The sequence below is a fragment of the Symphalangus syndactylus genome, chromosome 8, assembly GCF_028878055.3.
Source record: "Symphalangus syndactylus isolate Jambi chromosome 8, NHGRI_mSymSyn1-v2.1_pri, whole genome shotgun sequence".
NCBI classification, from domain to species: domain Eukaryota; kingdom Metazoa; phylum Chordata; class Mammalia; order Primates; family Hylobatidae; genus Symphalangus; species Symphalangus syndactylus.
The window spans coordinates 23,014,405-23,035,418 of NC_072430.2; the positions used below are offsets into that span (position 1 = coordinate 23,014,405).

A 21,014-nucleotide genomic window follows, 5' to 3' on the forward strand; every position below is an offset into this window, starting at 1 on the left:
TTCTCCTGCCTCAGCCTCTCCGAGTAGCTGGGACTACAGGCGCCCGCCACCACGCCCGGCTAATTTTTTGTATTTTTAGTAGAGACGGGGTTTCACCGTGGTCTCGATCTCCTGACCTCGTGATCCGCCCGCCTCGGCCTCCCAAAGTGCTGGGATTACAAGCGTGAGCCCTTGGTGGCTCTTTAAAGTGCCCTGTGACTGGGACATTCCCAACAGCCAAGCATCCGTCCAAAGCTCCTCAGTCTCAGGAACCCACCGTGAAAGTGAGAGACACAGCCCCGGCTCCCAGGAGGGAGTCTTCGGCCCAGGGTCTTCCAGCCTGGCTGCTGCCCCCAACTCGGGAACCTGCCTCTCTCTCCCCGATCCAGGCAGGCCTTACCTGGATCACTGACAATCCCCCAGGATGGGGAGCAGCACCCCCAACCCCAACTAAGCCCAGGACCCTGACCACCCCCTCAATGCCCCCAGACTCTCTCCCGATGGCTTAGAGGTGTTAGTAGCAAGAAAAGGAGGCAGGCAGGTAAGGAGAGGTCGGGATGCCACAGGGCCTGCAAGGCGCAGGCTGGTCAGTACAGGCTGGAGCACTCTGAAGCATGGGGCCTGGGACAGGGTGTCCTGGGGGTGGAAACCCGGCTCCTTGGACATTTTCTGAAGGGTTTGGGGTGTCCTCTGAGCCACTGGTCCCTGAAGCTGTCCCATGACCAGCACACTTTGGGTTCCGTGAGCAGTGCGATCAGTCTTACAATCTCCATTTTGTCCAACATGAACTCCTGGGAGGGAAAATAAATCTCTCACCTAACAGTGTTTTGGCCTTTGGACGCTGCTTCCTAGGTACCAAAGCATCATCAAAGGCTGACCTACTTCTCCTTTAACTCTCACAAGTGCCCTGCAAAGAATGTGGTATCAACGCCACTGGGCAAATAAGCAAACGGAGGCTCAGAGAGGTTAAGTGACTTGTCTGATGTGGCACAGCCAGGAGTGACAGAGCTGGATGACTAGGAGTCCAGATCCTGGTGTGACTTACTGAATGTGGTTGCCTGCCTCTTCTCACTGCCTCCTCCAAGAAGCCCACCCTGACTGTCCCCAGCCTCCCTCTCTGAAGAGCATTCGTTTCTTAAGGACCAGATGAGCCTCCATCTCCTGTTGCCTAGCAGAATGCTGAGCATATTCAGGTGGCTCAATTCATGTTGGCTGAGTGACCGACAGATGTCAATCCAGAGGCCCAATCTGATTGTTGCTTGGGACCCTGTGACATCACCACATAATTTCATCTTTTTCTTGGGAAGAAGAGGAAATTAATACACTGTGACTATTTAGACAAATGTGTCCTTACTCAGAAATCTCATTTCTTTGGAATATGAATAAGTACCAAGCTGTATATAACTAGGGATGCCAATTACACAGACTTCAACTGAATGGTGCCCACTGAGTTGTGCCATGCAGCAGCCCCGATACTGCCTGTGAGGTTCCTGGAGAAGTCCTTCTTAACTGAGCCACAGGCTTGCTCACTGCTGACTGTTGCACTGGACACTAGGGAAGAGACCTGCCCCTCAGTGTTCCTGGGGAGCTAAGTATCCTGTGTTTGGATTATCTGCACTGAACCTGCCTCAAATGAGGTAAGCAAGTTCTGACTTAGGATGAAGTCAGTGCTAAAGGTGGAAGACAGGAGAGTATGGAAAGGATGGGTCTTTGATGATGCCGCTGAGCCTAGGATCACACTGAGAGGTGACAGTGTGCTGGCAGCCCTCGCAGACCTCGCTCGCTCTCGGTGCCTCATCGGCCTTGGCACCCACTCTGGCCACGCTTGAGGAGCCCTTCAGCCTGCCGCTGCACTGTGGGAGCCCCTTTCTGGGCTGGCCAAGGCCAGAGCGGGCTCCCTCAGCTTGCGGGGAGGTGTGGAGGGAAAGGTGCGGGCAGGAACCGGGTCTGCGCTCAGCCCTTGCAGGCCAGTGCGAGTTCCGGGTGGGCATGGGCTCGGCGGGCCCACACTCGGAGCTGCCGGCGGGCCCCGCCAGCCCCAGGCAGTGAGGGGCTTAGCACCTGGGCCAGCAGCTGCTGTGCTCGATTTCTCGCCGGGCCTTAGCTGCCTCCCCGTGGGGCAGGGCTCGTGACCTGCAGCCCGCCATGCCTGAGCCTCCCCCACCTCCCCCGTGGGCTCCTGCATGGCCGGAGCCTCCCCAACGAGCGCTGCCCGCTGCTCCACGGCACCCAGTCCCATCAACCACCCAAGGGCTGAGGAGTGCGGGCACACGGCGCGGAACTGGCAGGCAGCTCCACCTGCGGCCCCAGTACAGGATCCACTGGGTGAAGCCAACTGGGCTCCTGAGTCTGGTGGGGACTTGGAGAACCTTTATGTCTAGCTTAGGGATTGTAAATACACCAATCGGCACTCTGTATCTAGCTCAAGGTTTGTAAACACACCAATCAGCACCCTGTGTCTAGCTCAGGGTTTGCGAATGCACCAATCAACACTCTGTATCTAGCTACTCTGGTGGGAACTTGGAGAACCTTTGTGTCCACACTCTGTATCCAGCTAATCTAGTGGGGACCTGGAGAACTTTTGGGTCTAGCTCAGGGATTGTAAATACACCAATCAGCACCCTGTCAAAACGGACCGATCAATTCTCTGTAAAATGGACCAATCGGCTCTCTGTAAAATGGACCAATCAACAGGATGTGGGTGGGGCCAGATAAGAGAATAAAAGCAGGCTGCCCCGGCCAGCAGTGGCAATGCGCTGGGGTCCCCTTCCATACTGTGGAAGCTTTCTTCTTTTGCTCCTTGCAATAAATCTTGCTACTGCTCACTCTTTGGGTCCACGCTGCCTTTATGAGCTGTAACACTCACTGGGAAGGTCTGCAGCTTCACTCCTGAAGCCATCAAGACCACGAACCCACCGGGAGGAACAAACAACTCCAGACGTGCTGCCTTAAGAGCTGTAACACTCACCGCGAAGGTCTGCAGCTTCACTCCTGAGCCAGTGAGACCACGGACCCACCAGAAGGAAGAAACTCCAAACACATCTGAACGTCAGAAGGAGCAAACTCCAGACACACTGCCTTTAAGAACTGTAACACTCACCGCGAGGGTCCGCGGCTTCATTCTTGAAGTCAGCGAGAGCAAGAACCCACCAATTCCGGACACAACACCATGCCTGAAACCCACGCAGGCACCAAACTTCCACTCATGATACAAGATGTGCCCTGGTAGAGGAACCAAATGACCTCAGAAAAGAACAAAGTTGGAAGACTCACACTTCTAAATTTTAATATTTATTACAAAGCCACAGTAATCAAGACAGTATGGTACTGGCATAAAAACAGGCATGGAGATGAATGGAATAGAATCGAGAATCCAGAAATAAACTTTCATATTATGGTCAATTGATTTTTGACAAGGGTACTGAGAAAATTCAAAGGGGAAAAATAGAACTTTTTAAACAAATGGTATCAGGACAACTGAATGTCCTCATGCAAAATAATGAAATTGGACCCCTACTTTACATTATATTAAAAAATCTACTGAAAATGAATTACAGACCTAAACAGTAGAGCAAAAACTATAAACTTCTCACAAGAAACAGGTGTAAATCTTCATGACCCTGGATTAGGCAATGGCTGTTTAGATATGATACCTAAAGGACAAGTACATACACATACCCAAAGTAAAACTATTGGATTCTCGGCCAGATGCGGTGGCTCACACCTGTAATCTTAGCACTTTGGGAGGCTGAGGCAGGTGGATGACTTGAGGTCAGGAGTTCAAGACCAGCCTGCCAACATGGTGAAACCGTGTCTTTACCAAAAAATACAAAAATTAGCCGCCAGGTGTGTGGTGCATGCCTATAGTCCCAGCTACTGGGGAGGCTGAGTCAGGAGAATCGCTTGAACCCAGGAGGCGGAGGTTGCAGTGAGCCAAGATGGCACCACTGCATTCCAGCCTGGGTGATAGACTGAGACCCTGTCTCAAACAAGCAAAAAAACAAACAAACAAATTGGATTCCATCAAAATTCAAAACTTCTGTACTTCAAAGGACACCAAAAAGATAGTAAAAAGATAACACGCAAGATAGAAAATATTTGCAATCATATATTTGATAAGGGACCTGTATCCAGAACGCAAAAAGAATTCTTACAACTCAACTAAAAAAGGACAAATAGGCTGGGCACGGTGGTTCATGCCTATAATCTCAGCACTTTGGGAGGCCGAGGCGGGTGGATCACTTGAGGTCAGAAGTTTGAGACCAGCCTGGCCAACATGGTGAAACCCCATCTCTAATAAAAATACAAAACTTAGCCGGGTGTGGTGGTGCATGCCTGTAGTCCCAGCTACTTGGGAGGCTGAGGCAGGAGAATTGCTTGAACCTGGGAGGCGGAGGTTGCAGTGAGCCGAGCAAGATGTGCCACTGCACTCCAGCCTGGGCAACAGAGTGAGACTCTGTCTCAAAAAAAAAAAAATACTAATAATCAAATTTTTTAATGGACAAAGAATTTGAATAGACATTTCTCCAAAGGAGAGATACACATGGCCAATAAGCACATGAAAAGATACTCAACATCATTAGTCCTCAGAGAAGCGCAAATCCAAACCACAATGAGATGCCACTTCACACCCATTAGGAGGGCTAAATTAGAAAAGGTTAACAATAGCAAATGTTGGCAAGGATGTGGAGAAATTGGAAGCCTCGTACATTGATCATGGGGATGGTAAATGGTGCAGCCACTTTGGAAAAGAGTTTGGCAGTTCTTCGAATATTAAACATACAGTTAACAGATGACCCAGAAATTGCACTCCTAGGTATGTATCAAAGAGAAGTGAAAACATATCTCTGCATAAAAATTTGTACACAAATGTTCATAGCAGCAATATTCATAATACCTAAGGAATGTAAACAATCCAGATGTCCGTCAACTGATGAATGGATAAACAAAAGTTCAATCCATATAAATATGCCCATACCATGGAGTATTCAGCCATAAAAATAAAGCACTGATTTGTGCTAGGACATGGATGAACCTTGAAAACATTATGCTAAATGAAAGCAGCCAGACACAAAATGTATCTTTTTGGGGGTGATGAAATGTTCTGGAATTAGAGAGGGGTAATAGCTGTGCAATTTTGACTATGCTGAAAACACGAAAGTCCATAATTGTAAGGGCTAAATGTTATGGTATGTGAATTATATCTCAATAAAGTTATTATTTTAAAAAGACACGCTCTGTTGTCAAAGCCAATCTGATCATGTTTTCTGTTACTGCAGTAACAGCATCCTGACTGATGGTGGCGATGAGGAAAGAAGTCCCGTGGACTGATAGTGTGAAGTTTAAGGTGAGGACCCTGTGCAAGAGGCTCCCTCAGCCACTGAAATGCCCGCTGCCAGCGTGCTCATATGTGTAAGAGTGTGATCATACCTGTTTGCATCTTCGTGCGTGCAAGTTGATGTTTGCTTGTTTGCAGGTGTGTCTGTGTATGTCTCATTTGTGTTGGTGTGCAGAAAGCACACGTGGATGTTGATGGGTGCATACTGTGTGTGTGTGTGTGTGCCTGTGTGTGATGTGTCACACACCCGTGTGGAGCTACATATGAAGACCAGGTGGGAAGTTCCTCTATGCACCCTCTACACTGACCCTTCACCTAGTGGGTGCTCAAGTTTGTAGACTAATAGAGACCTTAGGACCTTACTGCACCAGGCACCCATGTAGCTATGGAAAGAAGAGCTGATTGGGGGCTAAACACAGATGCAGCCTGAGCTAAGGAACAGGACTGGCTCAAGTTGGAGTCTTGCCTGGGGCAGTCGGGAGCCCCGCAGCCATCTGTCTGTCCTTACCTTAATCAGATCGAGCTTGGAGAAGAGATCCATGCTCTTGGGCACGCCGTGGGCAGAGGGGCAGCACTGCCGGGCCATGTTGGTGATGGTCATTTGCATGTAGCCGAGCAGCTGATCCTGCAGGAAAGAGAAGGAGGAGGAGGCGGCTCAGGCTCTCTCCCAGCATCCCCTGCCCCTGCCCTGGCTCACTCTGGCCAGCGAAGTGTCATGGACAGAGCTGGGACACTGGGAGTGTCCTTCTCATCATGGTCTGTATTCCTCTCCTGCGGGGCTTGGTTGAGTTCCTCCCCACTTCAGAGCCTGAGCGTCCTCCCCTGCAAAGAGGGAGGTTGGACTAACTCCTTTCAGAAGGGCTTCCTGGCTGGAGGCATCGGGGTCCACACCTCATTAGAAGCAGAGGACTGGGAAGGAGCATGGAGTGGGGCCCAGGACTTCAGACCTCCAGGATCCTGGTCTGCTGCAGCAGCTTAGAGAGACAGACCTCAAAGGGGCTCTGTAGACTGTGACCCACCCAGCTCCCTCCCTAAGCCCCTTGCCCTGGCTGGAGGTCAGCAGCCAATAGCCCCCAAGCCTCGTCTTCCAAACTCAGATCCCTCGAGGCCCAGTCAGTCTGGACCTGAGCAGGTCTCACCCTCACTCCATGAACTCATCCTGTGCAGGAAAGTTGTGCCCAGCGCAGCCCTGTTCCCAAGCCATGGTCCTGAGTGTCCTCCCACAGTCCCGAAAGCCAGAACATAGACTGTTGCCTCCGTTTATGGTGAGGAACTGGGGTCCAGGGGTGACCAGACCACACTCCCAAGGCCAGTAAGGGGCAGTGCAAGAGCTGAATTCTGGAATCCCTGGAATTCATGGCCATGGACTTTGGCCATGACTTGTTCTTTCTGAGCCTCATTTTTCTCATTTGTAAAATGAGTGTGGGTAAAATTCACCAATATTTAAGAACACCTACTCCAGGTCAGACTCTGTGCTAAGCACTGCCTGGAATGATCAGAGAGACACTAGGGTTACTGAAGACAGTACATAACAACCACTCACTTAAATGCCATTATCTTATTATTAACCACAAACATTATACAAGGACTAAGAGCTCGGCACAACATCAAGCCCTGGGACTGGGCCGGTGGATCCCGGCTCTGGATCTTGGCAGAGCTCTGTCCTGAAATATCTGTGGCCTCAGTTTTCCCATCTGTAAAGTAACATCTGACCCCTCAAAGAGAGGCCCTTTGAAAGCAAACTGTCACCAAGGAGAAGTAAGTGGTGTGGGTCTGTCTGTGTGTGTCTGTCTCTATGTATGTCTCTGCGTGTGTCTGTGTGTGTATGTGTCTGTGTGGCTGTGCGTGTGTTTGCACGTCTGTGTGTTTGTCTGTGTTTGTGTCTGTGTGTGTGTCTGGCTGTGTCTGTGTTTCTGTGTGTCTGTGTGTGTCTGGCTGTGTCTGCATTTGTGTGTATGTGTCTGGCTGGGTCTGTCTGTATGTCTGGTTGTGTCTGTGTGTCTATGTGTCTGGCTGTGAATATGTCTCTGTGTGTGTCTGGCTGTGTGTGTGCCTGTGTGTCTATGTGTCTGGCTCTGTGTGTGTGTGTCTGCGTGCGTATGTGTCTGTGTGTTTTGGGATTGATGATGGAGGCAACAGCTTCCCCTTCCCCACCCCTAACCCCACCCTCAGGCTGAAAGACTGGACTCACATTATAGCTGCTGGTGGTGTGTGTGTCAAAGATGTCCTTCTGGCAAGTGATGCTTCAGCTGCCACCACTGCTCCTGCTTGTGGTAACACTTCTTCTGCAGCTGACACAGCCGGATCTTGAGGCTCTGGGGCAGAGGGAATGGGCCATATTGGTACAACAAACCCTCCAGGGCATGTGCCCTGGTCTGAGTCCCCAGGGTGGTCTGTGCAATGACAGGATAGGAGGAAGGAATACTTCTGGGTGGCTGGGGCCATTCAAGGCACCAGAGATGCAGAAAAGGGCGTGTCCAGGCTGATGGAGTTTACCTGAGCCCCAGTTCCTGATGATTTTATAAAGGGGAGTTCCCCTACACAAGTTCTCTTGCCTGCCACCATGTAAGACGTGCCTTTGCTCCTCCACCTTCCACCATGATTGTCAGGCCACCCCAGCCATGTAGAACTGTGAGTCCATTAAACCTCTTTTTCTTTATAATTTTTTTTTTTGAGACAATCTCACTGTTTTTGCCCAGGCTGGAGTGCAGTGGAGCAATCTTGACTCACTGCGACCTCCGCCTCCAGGGTTCAAGTGATTCTTCTGCTTCAACCTCCTGATTAGCTGGGATGATAGGCGCACACCACCATGCCTGGCTAATTTTTGTATTTTTGGTAGAGATAGGGTTTCACCATGTTGGCCAGGCTGGTCTTGAACTCCTGACCTCAAGTGATCTGCCTGCCTCAACCTCCCAAAGTGCTGAGATTACAGGCGTGAGCCACCATGCCCGGCCATCTTTTTCTTTATAAATTACCCAGTCTCAGGTGTTTCTTTATTAGCAGCATGAGAAGGAACTAATACATGCCCCCAGCCAGGCCCTGTGGGATAGGAATTTGAAAGATACAGAACAGGCCGGGTGTGGTGGCACACGCCTTTAATCCCAGCTACTCAGGAGGCAGAGGCAGGAGAATCACTTGAACCCAGGAGGCAGAGGTTGCAGTGAGCTGAGATTGTACCACTGCACTCCAGCCTAGGCGACAGAGTGAGACCCTGTCTCCCAAAAAAATGAAAGAAAGAAAGAGAGAGAGGGAGCGAGAGAGAGAGGAAAAGAAAGAGAGAGAGAAAGACACAGGACATACCCCCGTGGCCCCGCTTCTCTGAGGCTTACTTTCCTCCCCCCGAAAATGGGAAGAATAGCATAGCTGGACTTGCCTTTCCCTAGTCCCAGCCCTTGGAATAGTGGCACCTACCTGGAGGTGCTGGCGTGAGATTTAAGTGAGATAAAGCATGTAAAGTGCTTCACGCAGTGCCCAGCCCATCCATGAATTCCATGCTCCAAAGAAATGGTACAACGTGGTGCAGGCTTGCAGCGCTGCCACTAGGGGGCAGATGCTCTCTCCAAAACTACGCAGCAGCCCTTTGCAGTGAACCAACCGGCTGGTCATCCTTCCTCTGGGATCCCGAAGTCCCCGGTCCCAGTGGTAGCATGAATCTTCATGATGCCACGCCTTTGTCAGGGCAGGCTCTTCCACCTGGAGTGCCCATCCCTCCCAGCGGAAGTCCTATTTATTATGAGATAACCACAAAGGAAGGGAAGGGAAATGATGTCTCTGGCACTTACTTTGAGGCAGTCTGCGTTTGGTGCCTCGCAAGGACCCTAGCAACTAGAGTGTGCTGCCCCCACTTGACAGATGCAGAAACTGAGGCTCAGAGAGGATACAAACTAGTCACACAACTAGTCGGTGGCTTAGCTGGGAGCTGAGCTCCGGTCCCTCTGCATCCAGGACACATGGCTTTTCTACCACGCAGAACAACGTTTAGGCACGAGCTGAGCCTCAGGCAGCAGAGGAGAGAGGAAGGGGATATGGAAGGCGGCTCAGGAGCGACAGCCCCACCCAGGGCCCCCCAGCATTACGCTGCTGCTCCCTCGAGGCCTTCCCCAGGGCTGTGCAAGAAAGGGGGCCCCACGCCCCCAGCTCCCTGGGCCACGGGGAATGGAACAGACTTCAGGCAGCGGTTACCGGCATGAGAGCTCTGTGGTCCTCCTCTAGAGCCTCCAGGCTCCGGCGGACGGCCTGGCTTAGCTGGGAGAAGGCCTCGAGGCGCTTTTGCGTGTCCTGGCTGGCTGTGAAGAGCTTCCCGTAGTGCTTCACCATGGCCTCCACCAGCACCTCCTCCGGCTCCTCCCATCCCGTGCAGCCTATGGAGATAGCGCCATGGCGGGATGGGTGGGTGCCCCTGCAGTGCTCCGTGCCAACAGGGTGGCCAGAAATTCCGGCTGGGGCCACACAATGGAGAGGTGCCAGACCGTCTATGACAGTAGGATGACCCCAGACAGTAGGATGGTCCCGCAGTTCTCCGGGCTTGCCATCTACACCCGCAACCGCCCCGCACCGCCCCCGCTCCCCTGCCTCCTCCACTTCAAGGGAATCCTCAACCTTGGAAATTTCAGCCAGAGACTAAGACAGGGATTCTGGATGAAGACTACCAAGCGACGCAGGAGACTGCCCTCAAGGAGACGTTGCTGCTTAGGGCAGCCTGAGAAGGGGATAGGAATCGTTCCTGTCCTGAGCGAGCAAGTGCCAAGTCCTGGTGGTTTTGCATTTTGGATGGGTTGAACAGGGCAGAATTGCTGAATTAGGAAGGTCTCAAACCATGAGCAGCACTGGGTGCTGGATCTGCTGCAAGCCCCATGCTTGATCTGCAGCCCTGACTCCTCCTTGGCTCAGTTCTCAGTATATATCCCCAGCCTCCCAGCCACATCTCCCAGCAGCCCGGAGCTCACCACCCCCAAACCCACCTCGCAGCCCTGTGGCTCTTGCCTACATTTGGGTCCCTCCCTCTGCCTGCAGGGTCATTCTCCTTTGCTGCACCCATTTGAGCCCCATGAGAGGTCACCTCCTCCATGAAGCCTTCCCTGATCTCCAAGGCAGAGTTTTTGGAGTTTCCATAGCTCCTCTCATTCTAGCACTTAGTACAGTGGCTATGAAGTCAGACGGACCAGAGTCTGAGCCCAGCGCCACCACTTCCTGACTGGGCGACCCTGGGCAAGTTCGTTACCCTCTCTGAGCCTGAGTAACACAGTCGTGCAAAGCTCACAGGAGGGGTAAAAAAGATTTGCTAAAGAGCTTAGCACAGGGCACATATTTAATAAATGGTAATAATTATTGTTGATGGTGTTGAAATAATAATGATAACAATAAATATGTGTGACTCCCCTTCCCTTTTCTAATGAGTTTCCAGTACTCATAAAACAACACACAAAACCTCATCTCAGATGTCCTTATACTCTTAGTTAATAATAGCAAAACAAAAACACAAAACCAAAGACAAACAAAATAATAAAATAATGGCCAACGTTTACCAGGTACTAGCTAAATGCGGGGCCCTGTGCTGTGCTTATAAAGGATGACTTCATCTAGTCCACATAGTGATTGCTGTTCCCATTGTACAGATAAGAAAATCAAGGCCCTGAGAGCTTGCCAGAGGCCACACTGTTAGCGACAGTGGAGCTGGAGTTGGGACCAAGCAGTCGGACTTGGCTGCCTGCGACCTTCCCCACCACTGTGGGGTTGGCCTTTGTGGATTCCCATCCTGTAGATGAGCAGCTTATGGCTCCACGAGGCCATACACCGTGTCGCAGTCCTGCAGCCAGTAGGCGGCTGTGGAGAGAAAGGGCTTTCCGAGGAAGCTGTGTACGTACCCTCCGGGATTTTCTCAAGGACCTTAATCAGATAGTCTTCAAAAAGCTTGTGCTTCTCGACTTCTCTCTTGAGCTTCTTCTGCCTGTAGAGCCAGATGCAGGAACATGGCCTGGAGGCTCCCAGGTCACGCAGGACCCCCTGTGAATGAACCTGGGCCACCCTCTGTGATCTCCTGCTTGGACCCGCACTGGGCCGGCCACATATCACTTTATCAGTTGGCCATAGAGTTAGGAGTCTCTGCACCTTTATTTCACTGCTGAGCAAACTGAGCCACAAGCAGGTCAAATAAATGCCCATAGCAGCATCTCCCAGGCAGCAAAGAAGGCATCTGGGGGAGCGTGAAGGCCGAGCCTTTCTGGCCAGAGTCTACAGTGCCTCCCCTGGAGGTGCCTCCCACCTCGGGAGACAGGCCAGCCCCTATTAGCTGGTGATGTGGGGCCAGCTGCTTCACCTCTCTGTGCCCAGGTTGCCCGTCTACGGCAGGGGTGATGCCCTCCTCCCATCCCCTCTCCCATCCCCTCCTCCCATCTCCTCCTCCCATCTCCTCCTCCCATCTCCTCCTCCCATCTGCTCCTCCCATCCTCTCCTCCCATCCCCTCCTCCCATCTCCTCCTCCCATCCCCTCTCCCATCTCCTCCTCCCATCCTCTCCTCCCATCTCCTCCTCCCATCCTCTCCTCCCATCTCCTCCTCCCATCCTCTCCTCCCATCCTCTCCTCCCATCCTCTCCTCCCATCTACTCCTCCCATCCCCTCCTCCCATCTCCTCCTCCCATCCCCTCTCCCATCTCCTCCTCCCATCTCCTCCTCCCATCTCCTCCTCCCATCCCCTCCTCCCATCCCCTCCTCCCATCTCCTCCTCCCATCTCCTCCTCCCATCTCCTCCTCCCATCCTCTCCTCCCATCCTCTCCTCCCATCCTCTCCTCCCATCTACTCCTCCCATCCCCTCCTCCCATCTCCTCCTCCCATCTCCTCCTCCCATCCTCTCCTCCCATCCTCTCCTCCCATCTCCTCCTCCCATCCTCTCCTCCCATCCTCTCCTCCCATCTCCTCCTCCCATCCTCTCCTCCCATCCTCTCCTCCCATCCTCTCCTCCCATCCTCTCCTCCCATCTACTCTTCCCATCTCCTCTCTCATCCCCTCTCTTGTCCTCTCTCCCATGCCCTCCTTTCCCTCCTCCCATCTGCTCCTCCCTTCCCCTCCTTCCATCCTTTCCTCCCATTTCCTCCTCCCATCCCCTCCTCCATCCTTTCCTCCCATCCCCTCCTTCCATCCCCTCCTTCCACCCCCTTCCTCTCATCCCCTCCTTTCATCCCCTCTTCTCCTCTCTGGCCCCACCCCTCCTCTCACTCCTCCTTCCAGATGCCCCCATCCCACTACTGTTTCTCCCTGGCCCCTCCCCTCCCCCACTCCCTCCTTCCCACCTCCCTCCGCCTCTGTCCTCCCTAAGGCTGTACCTCCTGTGGGTAGGAAGTGTATATTCCAGGAGCTGACACTGCTTCTGGCACTTAGCAGGGCTCGTGGCATTTAATTTGTGCCTTGAGGATAAAAATAATAATAGCTCCACTTACTGGGCACTCGCCTCCTGCAGCCCCTGTCACGGACTTGCTGGAGTGTTACCTCTTTGAAGCCTCACTCCTGCCCATGAGGAAGCTGCTGCACTCCTGACTCCTGCGTCACAGGTGAGGCCCTGGGGCTGCCCGCCTCCAGAGAGTGGAGGGAAGATGGAGGGAGCCAGGCTGCTGGCCCAGCACCCACACCAACCCCACGCCAGCCGCTCCCAGGGCCCACACGGCCCAAGGGAGAGGGCATTCTGAGCCCTAAAGGGTTCAACAGGCCAGACACAGATGGACAGACGGTGGGGCAGGGGCAGAGCCATGAGGGAGAGGAGGCTGCGCAGGTCGTCTGGGGCTGACCACACAGGCCACAGAGGCCCTACCGAGAAGATCTGGCAAAATGCAGTCACCTGTAGCCTGCTGTGATTCTCTCCAGGCCAGCCTTTCCCAAAAGGCGATGCAGCAGCTCTCGGGTTGGACAGGCACTTGGGTCAGAAACCAGACCTCTGGGTACTGCAGCCTGGAGATCATCTGAAGGCCTCTGCAGTCCTTTCCTGGGATGTGTGGCACGGCAGACATTTGATCCCACTGGGCCAGGCAGTGCTGTTAAATATAAAGCCAGAGGCCCTGAGGGCAGGGCAAAGACAGAGAGGCCAGCTGGAACACCAGGAGGGCCACGGGCAGGCCCTGAACTAGCATCTAGTCAGCACTTGTCCCACGAGCCCGGGGCTGGCAGTGCCCTGTGGGCTGCAGTGTATCCACCCTCAGGGCACAGCCCTGGCTGTTGATGTGACTGCCCAGGTCACATGCTCTTCAGGGGCCAGGCCAGGAGCTATGACAGTGCAGTTTGGAGGGGATGTGGCTGGTTTCAGTGGCACCAGGAAAAGTGGGAAGTAAGGGAGAAAGGGCAAGGAAAGAGAGAAAGAAATCTGGACCCTGCATTAATGGACTGAACCTAGAAACATGTTTTCAAGTCTCTGTGCTTCCATCTCCTTAGCTGTGAAGTGGAGATGGCCACTTTGGACCATGAGAAATATCAGTATCAAACGCCCTTTCTTTTCATGCCCTCACCTTCCTCACCCGGTGTCAGCTCATACCAGGGGGCCCTGAGCTTCCTGGAAGGTCACCTTACTGGCTGCGTACAAGACCATGCATGTGCACGACTGTGTATGAGAGTACCTGTGTGCACAAAGGTTGGCAGCAAACATGTATGTTAAATGAATTCTTTTTTTTTTTTTTTTTTTTTTTTTTGAGACAGGGTCTCGCTCTGTTGCCCAGGCTGGGGTGCAGAGGCACAATTTCAGCTCACTGCAACCTCCGCCTCCTGGGCTCAAGTGATCCTCCCACCTCAGCCTCCTGAGTAGCTGGGACTACGGGTGCACGCCACCATGCCTGGCTAATTTTTGTATGTTTTGTAGAGATGGAGTTTCACCAAGTTGTTCAGGCTGGTCTCAAACTCCGCCTGCGTTGGCCTCCCAAAGTGCTGGGATTGTAGGTGTGAGCCACCATGCCCAGAGGCTGAATTTTATCCAACAACCAATTATTTTGAAATGATGTGGGACAGGTGGTTGCATCCCAGGATTCACAAACTCTTCCAAAATAATTATCCCATTTTTTATTTCTGTTTTTGAAAATATTTAGGTATGCTTGATTTAAATTCCAACTGACTTATGATTAGAATTTTTATTCTCAGAGAAAAAAGATTGGTGGATGCAGCAACTTCCAGTTGCTTATCTGGTTTCAGAGGCACTCAGAGTGTGGAAGGGCCTGTATTCCTAAGAGCTCCATCGTGCACTCCCTTCCTCAATTTCTCAGGGCTCTGGAGAGGGGAAAGGTTTGCATAGGGTCAGAACTTTCCAGAAGGGTGAAGAGCAGCACACTGGTGGTTAGGCTCAAGTCCTTTCCAATGTGTGAGGTGCCTCACATGCCTGTAGAGTTGTTAGTTTACACATCACAAATGTGCTCATATGTGCACACTGGGGCATCCGCACACACACCTGCACACATGTGCACCAAGAAAGAGATGGAGTGTTGTATTTGTAGAAAACAGGAGACCTCAACAGGTAAGTACTTAATATTTTTATAAGACTAGTTTGGCTGGGTGAGGTGGCTCATGCCTGTAATCTCAGCACTTTGGGGGAGGCTGAGGCAGGCAGATTACCTGAGGTCAGGTGTTTGAGACCAGCCTGGCCAAGATGGTGAAATCTCATCTCTACTAAAAATACAAAAATTAGCTGGGTGTGGTGGCAGATGCCTGTAATCCCAGATACTCAGGAGGCTGAGGCAGGAGAATCGCTTGAACCTTGGAGGCAGAGGTTGCATTGAGCCAAGATTGCACCACTGCACTCCAGCCTGGGCAACAGAGCAAGACTCTGTCTCAAAAAAAGACTAGTTCATTTGCCCACTGTCATACTAACTGGTGGGTTAAATCCACCTCTTCACTTAAAGAATGTAAACTATTTGTGTGTGCCGTGCTGTCAGCTAAGCACCATCTGTGTGTGTGTGTGTATGTGTGTGTGTCTGAATGCACCAGCTAGAAGCAGGGCTGAGACCTGCCTAGGGCTCCCCTTTCCTGCTTAAAGGAGGACCCCAACCTGCACGTGGTCACTATGGCTGTTCTTTCTGTGCTGCTCAAACCACAGCCACGTGTCCCCCTGCTGGTGGCCTTCAGAGTGGGTTTACGAGCCCCATTCAGTGAATCATCCCATTATATAACAGTCACAAGGCGTTGGAAATCCACTCAGTTCTCCTGGAGGCAGCTATTCCCGAAATCCAAACCTTTGTCAGCTTGGCCCAGGCCCTGTTCTACTCCCTAAGAGCCACTTTCCGCTGCCCCTGCTCTTCAGCCAGGCTTCCTCCCCATGGCACTGTGGACATTTGGGCCCTAATTCTATGGGGCGGGGGGCGGGCAGGCATGGGTCCTGCCTGGTGCATTGTAGGATGTTTAGCAGCATCCCTGGCCTCTGCCCACTAGATACCAAGAGCATCCTCCCCTTTCCCCCAAGTTGTGGCAACCCAAAATGTCTTCAGGAATTGTCCCCAGTTAAGAACCAGTGTCTCCAGCCAACCACCATCCCCTCTGTCTCTGTCAGCAAGTTTAAGCTAATAACAACCTCTAACATTTGTAAGTCTTTATTCTAAGGGATACATACATATATGAATATGAACATACATATATGGATATATAAATATATTAATACTATACATAAATTATATGTGATATATTATATATTATGTATATATTGTATTAATATATACACATATTGTATATATATGAGTGTATACGTATACATATATATACATATATGTATACACAGAATGCTTGGGGGGTACTATGTCATATAATTTAATCTTTGCAAACTTCCTGTGAGCTATGGATAATATTATTCTCCTCCTCCCTGCAATGTATCTCAGGAAGCCAAGGCAGAGAAGTTAAATAGACTTTCCATGGTCACACAGCTAGCAAGTGGTTGAGATGGCAGATGACTTCAGAGTCTAGGCTCTTAGCCACTGGGTTCGGAAGAGGGATCTGGGGCAGTCACATTACCAGCAAGTCTGTTCTGGGAGTGGCCCCCAGCCTGACCTCCTGTAGTTGGGAACAATGAGGCACAATGACATTGACACCCGAGTTGCCCGGGCTTGAAGCCCCTGGCTTGGGATCCATTGCAAACCACACCCTCCTCACCCCTAGGCATTTCTGGGAGTCTCCGGGGGGTAGCAGGCATCTTGAATGTGCCCACGAGGAAGTCCAGCCTGCTGTCTGGGCTCATCCTTCTCCAGCGTGGTGAGGTTCCTGCCAATGTGCCCCACAACCTGGGTTGAAGATCTATGACATGATGAGATTATCATGGGAGGAAGCTATGGAAAAGCACTCCGTGGGTTTCTGGAAGTCATGGCTCCTACAAACGCCTGACAAGCCCCTCTTATTCTCCAGACTCGCTTCCCCTTTCCTCAGGAAAAGGATGTTGGAACATGAACTGTAAGGAGCTCCCAGATCTGACATTCCTGGCTGTTCTGATCTTTCAGTCCTCTGCAGGACGGAGGCTGTGTGGCTGGAGATCCCACCGTCTCTGACTTCAGGCAAGTCCCATGAGGGTCTCAGCTCCTCATCCGTAACATCAGGATGATAAAGCCTCCCTCGCAGGATGGCCGTGCGAGTGCCCAGATCCCAGGAGAGGGCTGGTAAATGGGCATTCCCTGCCCCATCCCTTCCTACCTGCAGGGAAAAGGAGAGGTGGCCCAGCCTCAGGTCATCAGGACCCTTGACCCAACCCTACATCTCAGCCCTGCCTCCCACCCAGAATGCCCGCCTTCCTCACCAAGGGTCTGGCTGACACCTCTGTGATGCTCATCACTACTCACTTGGGATTCCCTGGTGATATGGTTTGGCTGTGTCCCCACCCAACTCTCATCTTGAATTGTAGTTCCCATAATCCCCACGTGTCATGGGAGGGACGGGGTGGAGATAATTCAATCATGAAGTGGCTTCCTCTTTCCTGTTCTCATGATAGTGAGCTAGTTCTCACGAGATCTGGTTGTTTTATACAGGGCTTCTTTCTTCGCTGGGCATTCATTCTCTCTCCTGCCGTCACATGAAGAGGGTCTTTGCTTCCCCTTCACCTTCCATCATGACTGTAAGTTTCCTGAGGTCTCCCAGTCATACAGAACTGTGAGTCAATTAAACCTCTTTCCTTTATAAATTACCCAGTCTTGGGTATTCCTTCACAGAAGCATAAGACTAGACTAGTACACCTGGGGAGCAAGGCCGAGGGTGAAAAGTGAAGCTGACAGCAGTTACCCTCCAGCTGGAGGCACCGCCCCCACCACAGGTGCCAAATGGGTAACAGCTGCCTGTCTGGAGCAGGTGAATCGTTTTGCTCCCTGCGAGCTCAGGCTCCAGAATGGCCGAGCCAGGGACTGTGTCCACGAGGCACCCTTCTTCCCAACTGCCAATCACAGTTAGTGCTGGAGGAGACTGGTCTGACCTCAGCTCTGCCCACATGACCCAGAGCTGTTGCATCCAGCGGGACGTGTAGGGTCCGACCCAGCCACAGCGCATCCCCAGCGAAGGAGGCTGGGCTGCTGCACTCTAGCCTCGTGTGGGAGAGGCCTTTCCCCCTAGCCAAAGGGCACCAGAGAGCTCCAGCTCATGGAAAACCTGTTCCCAGCAGCTAACTTGGGCCTGTGGGCCACTCAGGGTTTAATTTTGTCCCTGAGTTCCCAAGGGTGATTCAGGCAGGATGAGATTGAGCCCTGGAGGGGGCCAAGTGACTTGGCTAGACAATAGAGCCAGTGGCCTCCGGGCAAGTGCGGCTCAAGGCCTGGAGACGGCAGGTGTGGAGGAAGAGGTAGGATTAGTGGGTATCTACTGCTGAGTCCCGGGATCTCATTTAATCCCCCTAACAACCATGGGAGAGAGTCATCACTCCCCCAGTTTCAGAAGAGGAAGCTGAATCCAGAGAGGTGCAGGGCTGTAGCTGGGGGCCCACAGCATCCAAGGAATGGACTGGGATCACCTGACGCCAGTGCCCGGCTAGAAACTAGATGGGGCGGTGCTAACTTGGATTGCACATGGGTGGCATCTTCAACAAGGAAGACACCATCTGCACGGGGCTCGCCAAGCGCACTCCCAAGTGGGAAGCCCAGGACCAGGTAGGCACTCCCACCAGGGGCAAGGTATTCATGAGAGACAGTCCTGGGCTTCACAGGCCAGGGCTTCTGCTGTGGAGGGGTCCTTACCAAGGGCTGGAATGGGCAGGGAGAGTGGCTAAATCAGGGCAGGGAGAGTGGCTAAATCAGGGCAGGGAGAGTGGCTAAATCAGGGCAGGGAGAGTGGCTAAATCAGACAGCTTACCAGTCAAGGATGGCTGGAGATTTGTAGGAGGGGTTGGGGGTTACAGCAGGGGCTTGCGAGGAAGGCTGAGGTCATAGCTCTGCCCATTCTATCTGTCCCACTCTTCTGTCTTGGCTACTCTTGCCTGAAGGAAACCCCCAGCCAGCTGCAAACAGCCCAGTGTCCCGCAATGGACTTTGCTCCTCAGATCTGCTAACTTGGGTGACACACTTACGAGATCCCACTGGTGCCCCCACTACATGCATGTGGGTGTTGGAGAGAACAGGGCCAGGGTTAGGCGTGGTGGGGCCTGGGCACAGCAGGAGACACAGGAGGGGAGGCTTCCAATGCCACCCTGAGCCAACTGCAGGCAGCCCTTCGCTGGTCCCTAGGGGACATTGCTGGATAATGGATCCTCACCTTAGTGGGTGTCCCCCTACATGTAGAGTGCCATAGGCTGGGAGGCTGCCCTGTCCCTTCTCTCCCATCCGAGGCATGTGGCTTCTGCCCTCGCTCCACTCTCGATAAATGGGGAACACTGTCCTCTCTCCCTGGGACCTGGCTTGGCCCTCTGAGCTGGGAGGTAAGCTGGGAGCTGGTTCCTGATTGCTCCAGGGCAAAGGCCCATTTTGAAGAAGGAAGAGAGGACGTCTCACTCTTTCCCCGGATCCTCTCCTCCCCTTCCATGGGTGCTCCTTCCTCCCTCCCAGGACTTGGGGCCTTTGTCTGGCCTCCCCCATGCCCTACTGTCTGCCCCCTGCCCATCCCCCTTCAGAACACTGCCCAGGGTGAGGATCAGACTCTTGTCTGTCCATCTTCAGCTTGGTTACTTGAAACCAAAATAAACTGATAGCAAGAGGCAGCCAGGGCTGGGAGCCAGGACGCCAGGACCACAGGGGTGCTTATTTTAGCGGATGATGTTCCATTGCTGGGTTGGAGTCCGCCCAGGACTTGGCACTGACTCACAGCTCAGCTCCTGGGGGCTCTTGGCTGGCTCTTCCTCCTCCACTCTCCTTCCCTCCTTCTGGAAGAGGCGTCACTGTCATAGAAACATGTGCTGGTCTTGGTTCCCCCTAGACCCGACTAGGCTAGGGGGAACTGCAAACGGCCTCTCCAATACATACACACACCCCTTTATTCCTGGGTATTCAGGCTGACATAAACAGAGAGGGATGTCTGGAAGGGAGAGACCTAAAGTGTGTGTGTGTGTCTTTGTAGCCACTGGCCAGACTCGGGCTGGCAGGCAGAACCAAGGCCCTTCCCAATTCTGCCTCAGGGGCCGTGGGCTTGAGTGTGGGCACATATGTCCAACAGTTATGGAATGAGCATCTCTTATGTGCCAGGCACTGCTATAGGCACTGACACACAGCAGTGAACAGAAGGACAAAGTATTCTAGATGGGAGAAACAGGCAACACACATATGGGAGATAAATATAGAATAGTCAGCAGGGAGGACAATGCCAGGTGAGGGGGTAGAGTAAGGGAGGGCAGGTTCTATTTAGGCTTGGGAGAGTGAAACCCACCTTGGTGCCAGGTGTGAGTCCTGGGGCTTTCCTGTGGTGGCCACATTCTTCTTCCCACTCCCTTGCAGATTGATCAGTTGCATAGTTTCTGCCTCTGCCTTTTTATTCCCCTTCTACTCCCTTTGTTTCCTCACAAAAACCCTCCCTGGAGGGCTGTTCCCAGGGTGGCCTGTGGGCCTTGTGCAAAGTTAGGGACCCCGGAAAGGCTCCAGAGATCACTGAGGCCAGGGCTGCTCAAAAGCTCACCGTAATTTGTCATCAGGGGCATGCAGATTAAAACTGCAACAAGATGCCACGGATGCCCATCACAATAGATAATATGAAAAAGATGGAAGTTGGGCGTGGTGGCTCATGCCTGTAATCCCAGCACTTTGGGAGGCTGAGGTGGGCAGATCACCTGAGGTCAGGAGTTCAATACCAGCCTGGCCAACATGGTGAAACCTCAGTCTCTACTAAAAATACAAAAAAATTAGCTGGGCATGGTGATGGGCACCTGTAATCCTAGCTACTTGGGAGGCCGAGGCAAGAGAATCGCTTGAACCCGGAAGGTGGAGGTTGCAGTGAGCCGAGATCTCACCACTGCACTTCAGCCTGGGCAATAGAGCAGGACTCCATCTCAAAAAAAAAAAAAAAAAAAAAAAGATAGAATCTACCAATTGTTGGTAAGGATATGGAGTGACCGGAACGCTTATGCATGGCTGATAGGAGTGCAAACTGACGCAACTTTGGAAAGCCATGTGACAGTTTCACTCAAGTTGAAAGGCCTAAACTCTGACCCAGTGATCCCCATCCTAGGTGTATACCCAAGAGAAAGGAGTATGAATATTTACCAAAAGACATGTACTAGAATGTTCATATCTACACTCTTCATCATCGCCCAAAACTGGGAACCACCCAGATGTCCATCAACAGTAGAATGA

At 52.3% G+C, this 21,014-nt stretch overlaps 3 protein-coding genes across 6 annotated transcripts in view; 1 reads left to right on the forward strand and 2 right to left on the reverse strand.

Annotated features, from left to right (window-relative positions):
• OTUB2 (OTU deubiquitinase, ubiquitin aldehyde binding 2) overlaps positions 1–5,942 on the reverse strand; it is a 42,808-nt gene extending 36,866 nt beyond the window's left edge. The window contains exon 1 of the mRNA XM_055288310.2: positions 5,826–5,942. The gene's annotated coding sequence lies outside the window, so the exon portion shown is untranslated. The remainder of the gene's footprint in view (positions 1–5,825) is intronic.
• On the reverse strand, positions 567–17,796 carry CCDC197 (coiled-coil domain containing 197). Its single transcript, XM_055291291.1, is given in 9 exon segments — positions 567–770; positions 5,826–5,942; positions 7,509–7,557; positions 7,559–7,632; positions 9,500–9,678; positions 11,182–11,264; positions 13,148–13,291; positions 16,739–16,953; positions 17,536–17,796. Coding segments are annotated over 9 exon segments (1,326 nt in total).
• The window catches only part of ASB2 (ankyrin repeat and SOCS box containing 2), a 51,462-nt gene continuing 47,698 nt past the window's right edge, over positions 17,251–21,014 (forward strand). Inside the window, exon 1 of one of the 4 annotated variants that reach the window (XM_063643972.1) lies at positions 17,251–17,371. The gene's annotated coding sequence lies outside the window, so the exon portion shown is untranslated. Of the gene's footprint in view, positions 17,407–17,739; positions 18,390–21,014 lie in introns of those variants that run through there. The other 3 variants (XM_063643973.1, XM_063643974.1, XM_063643975.1) reach the window with 3 other exon arrangements.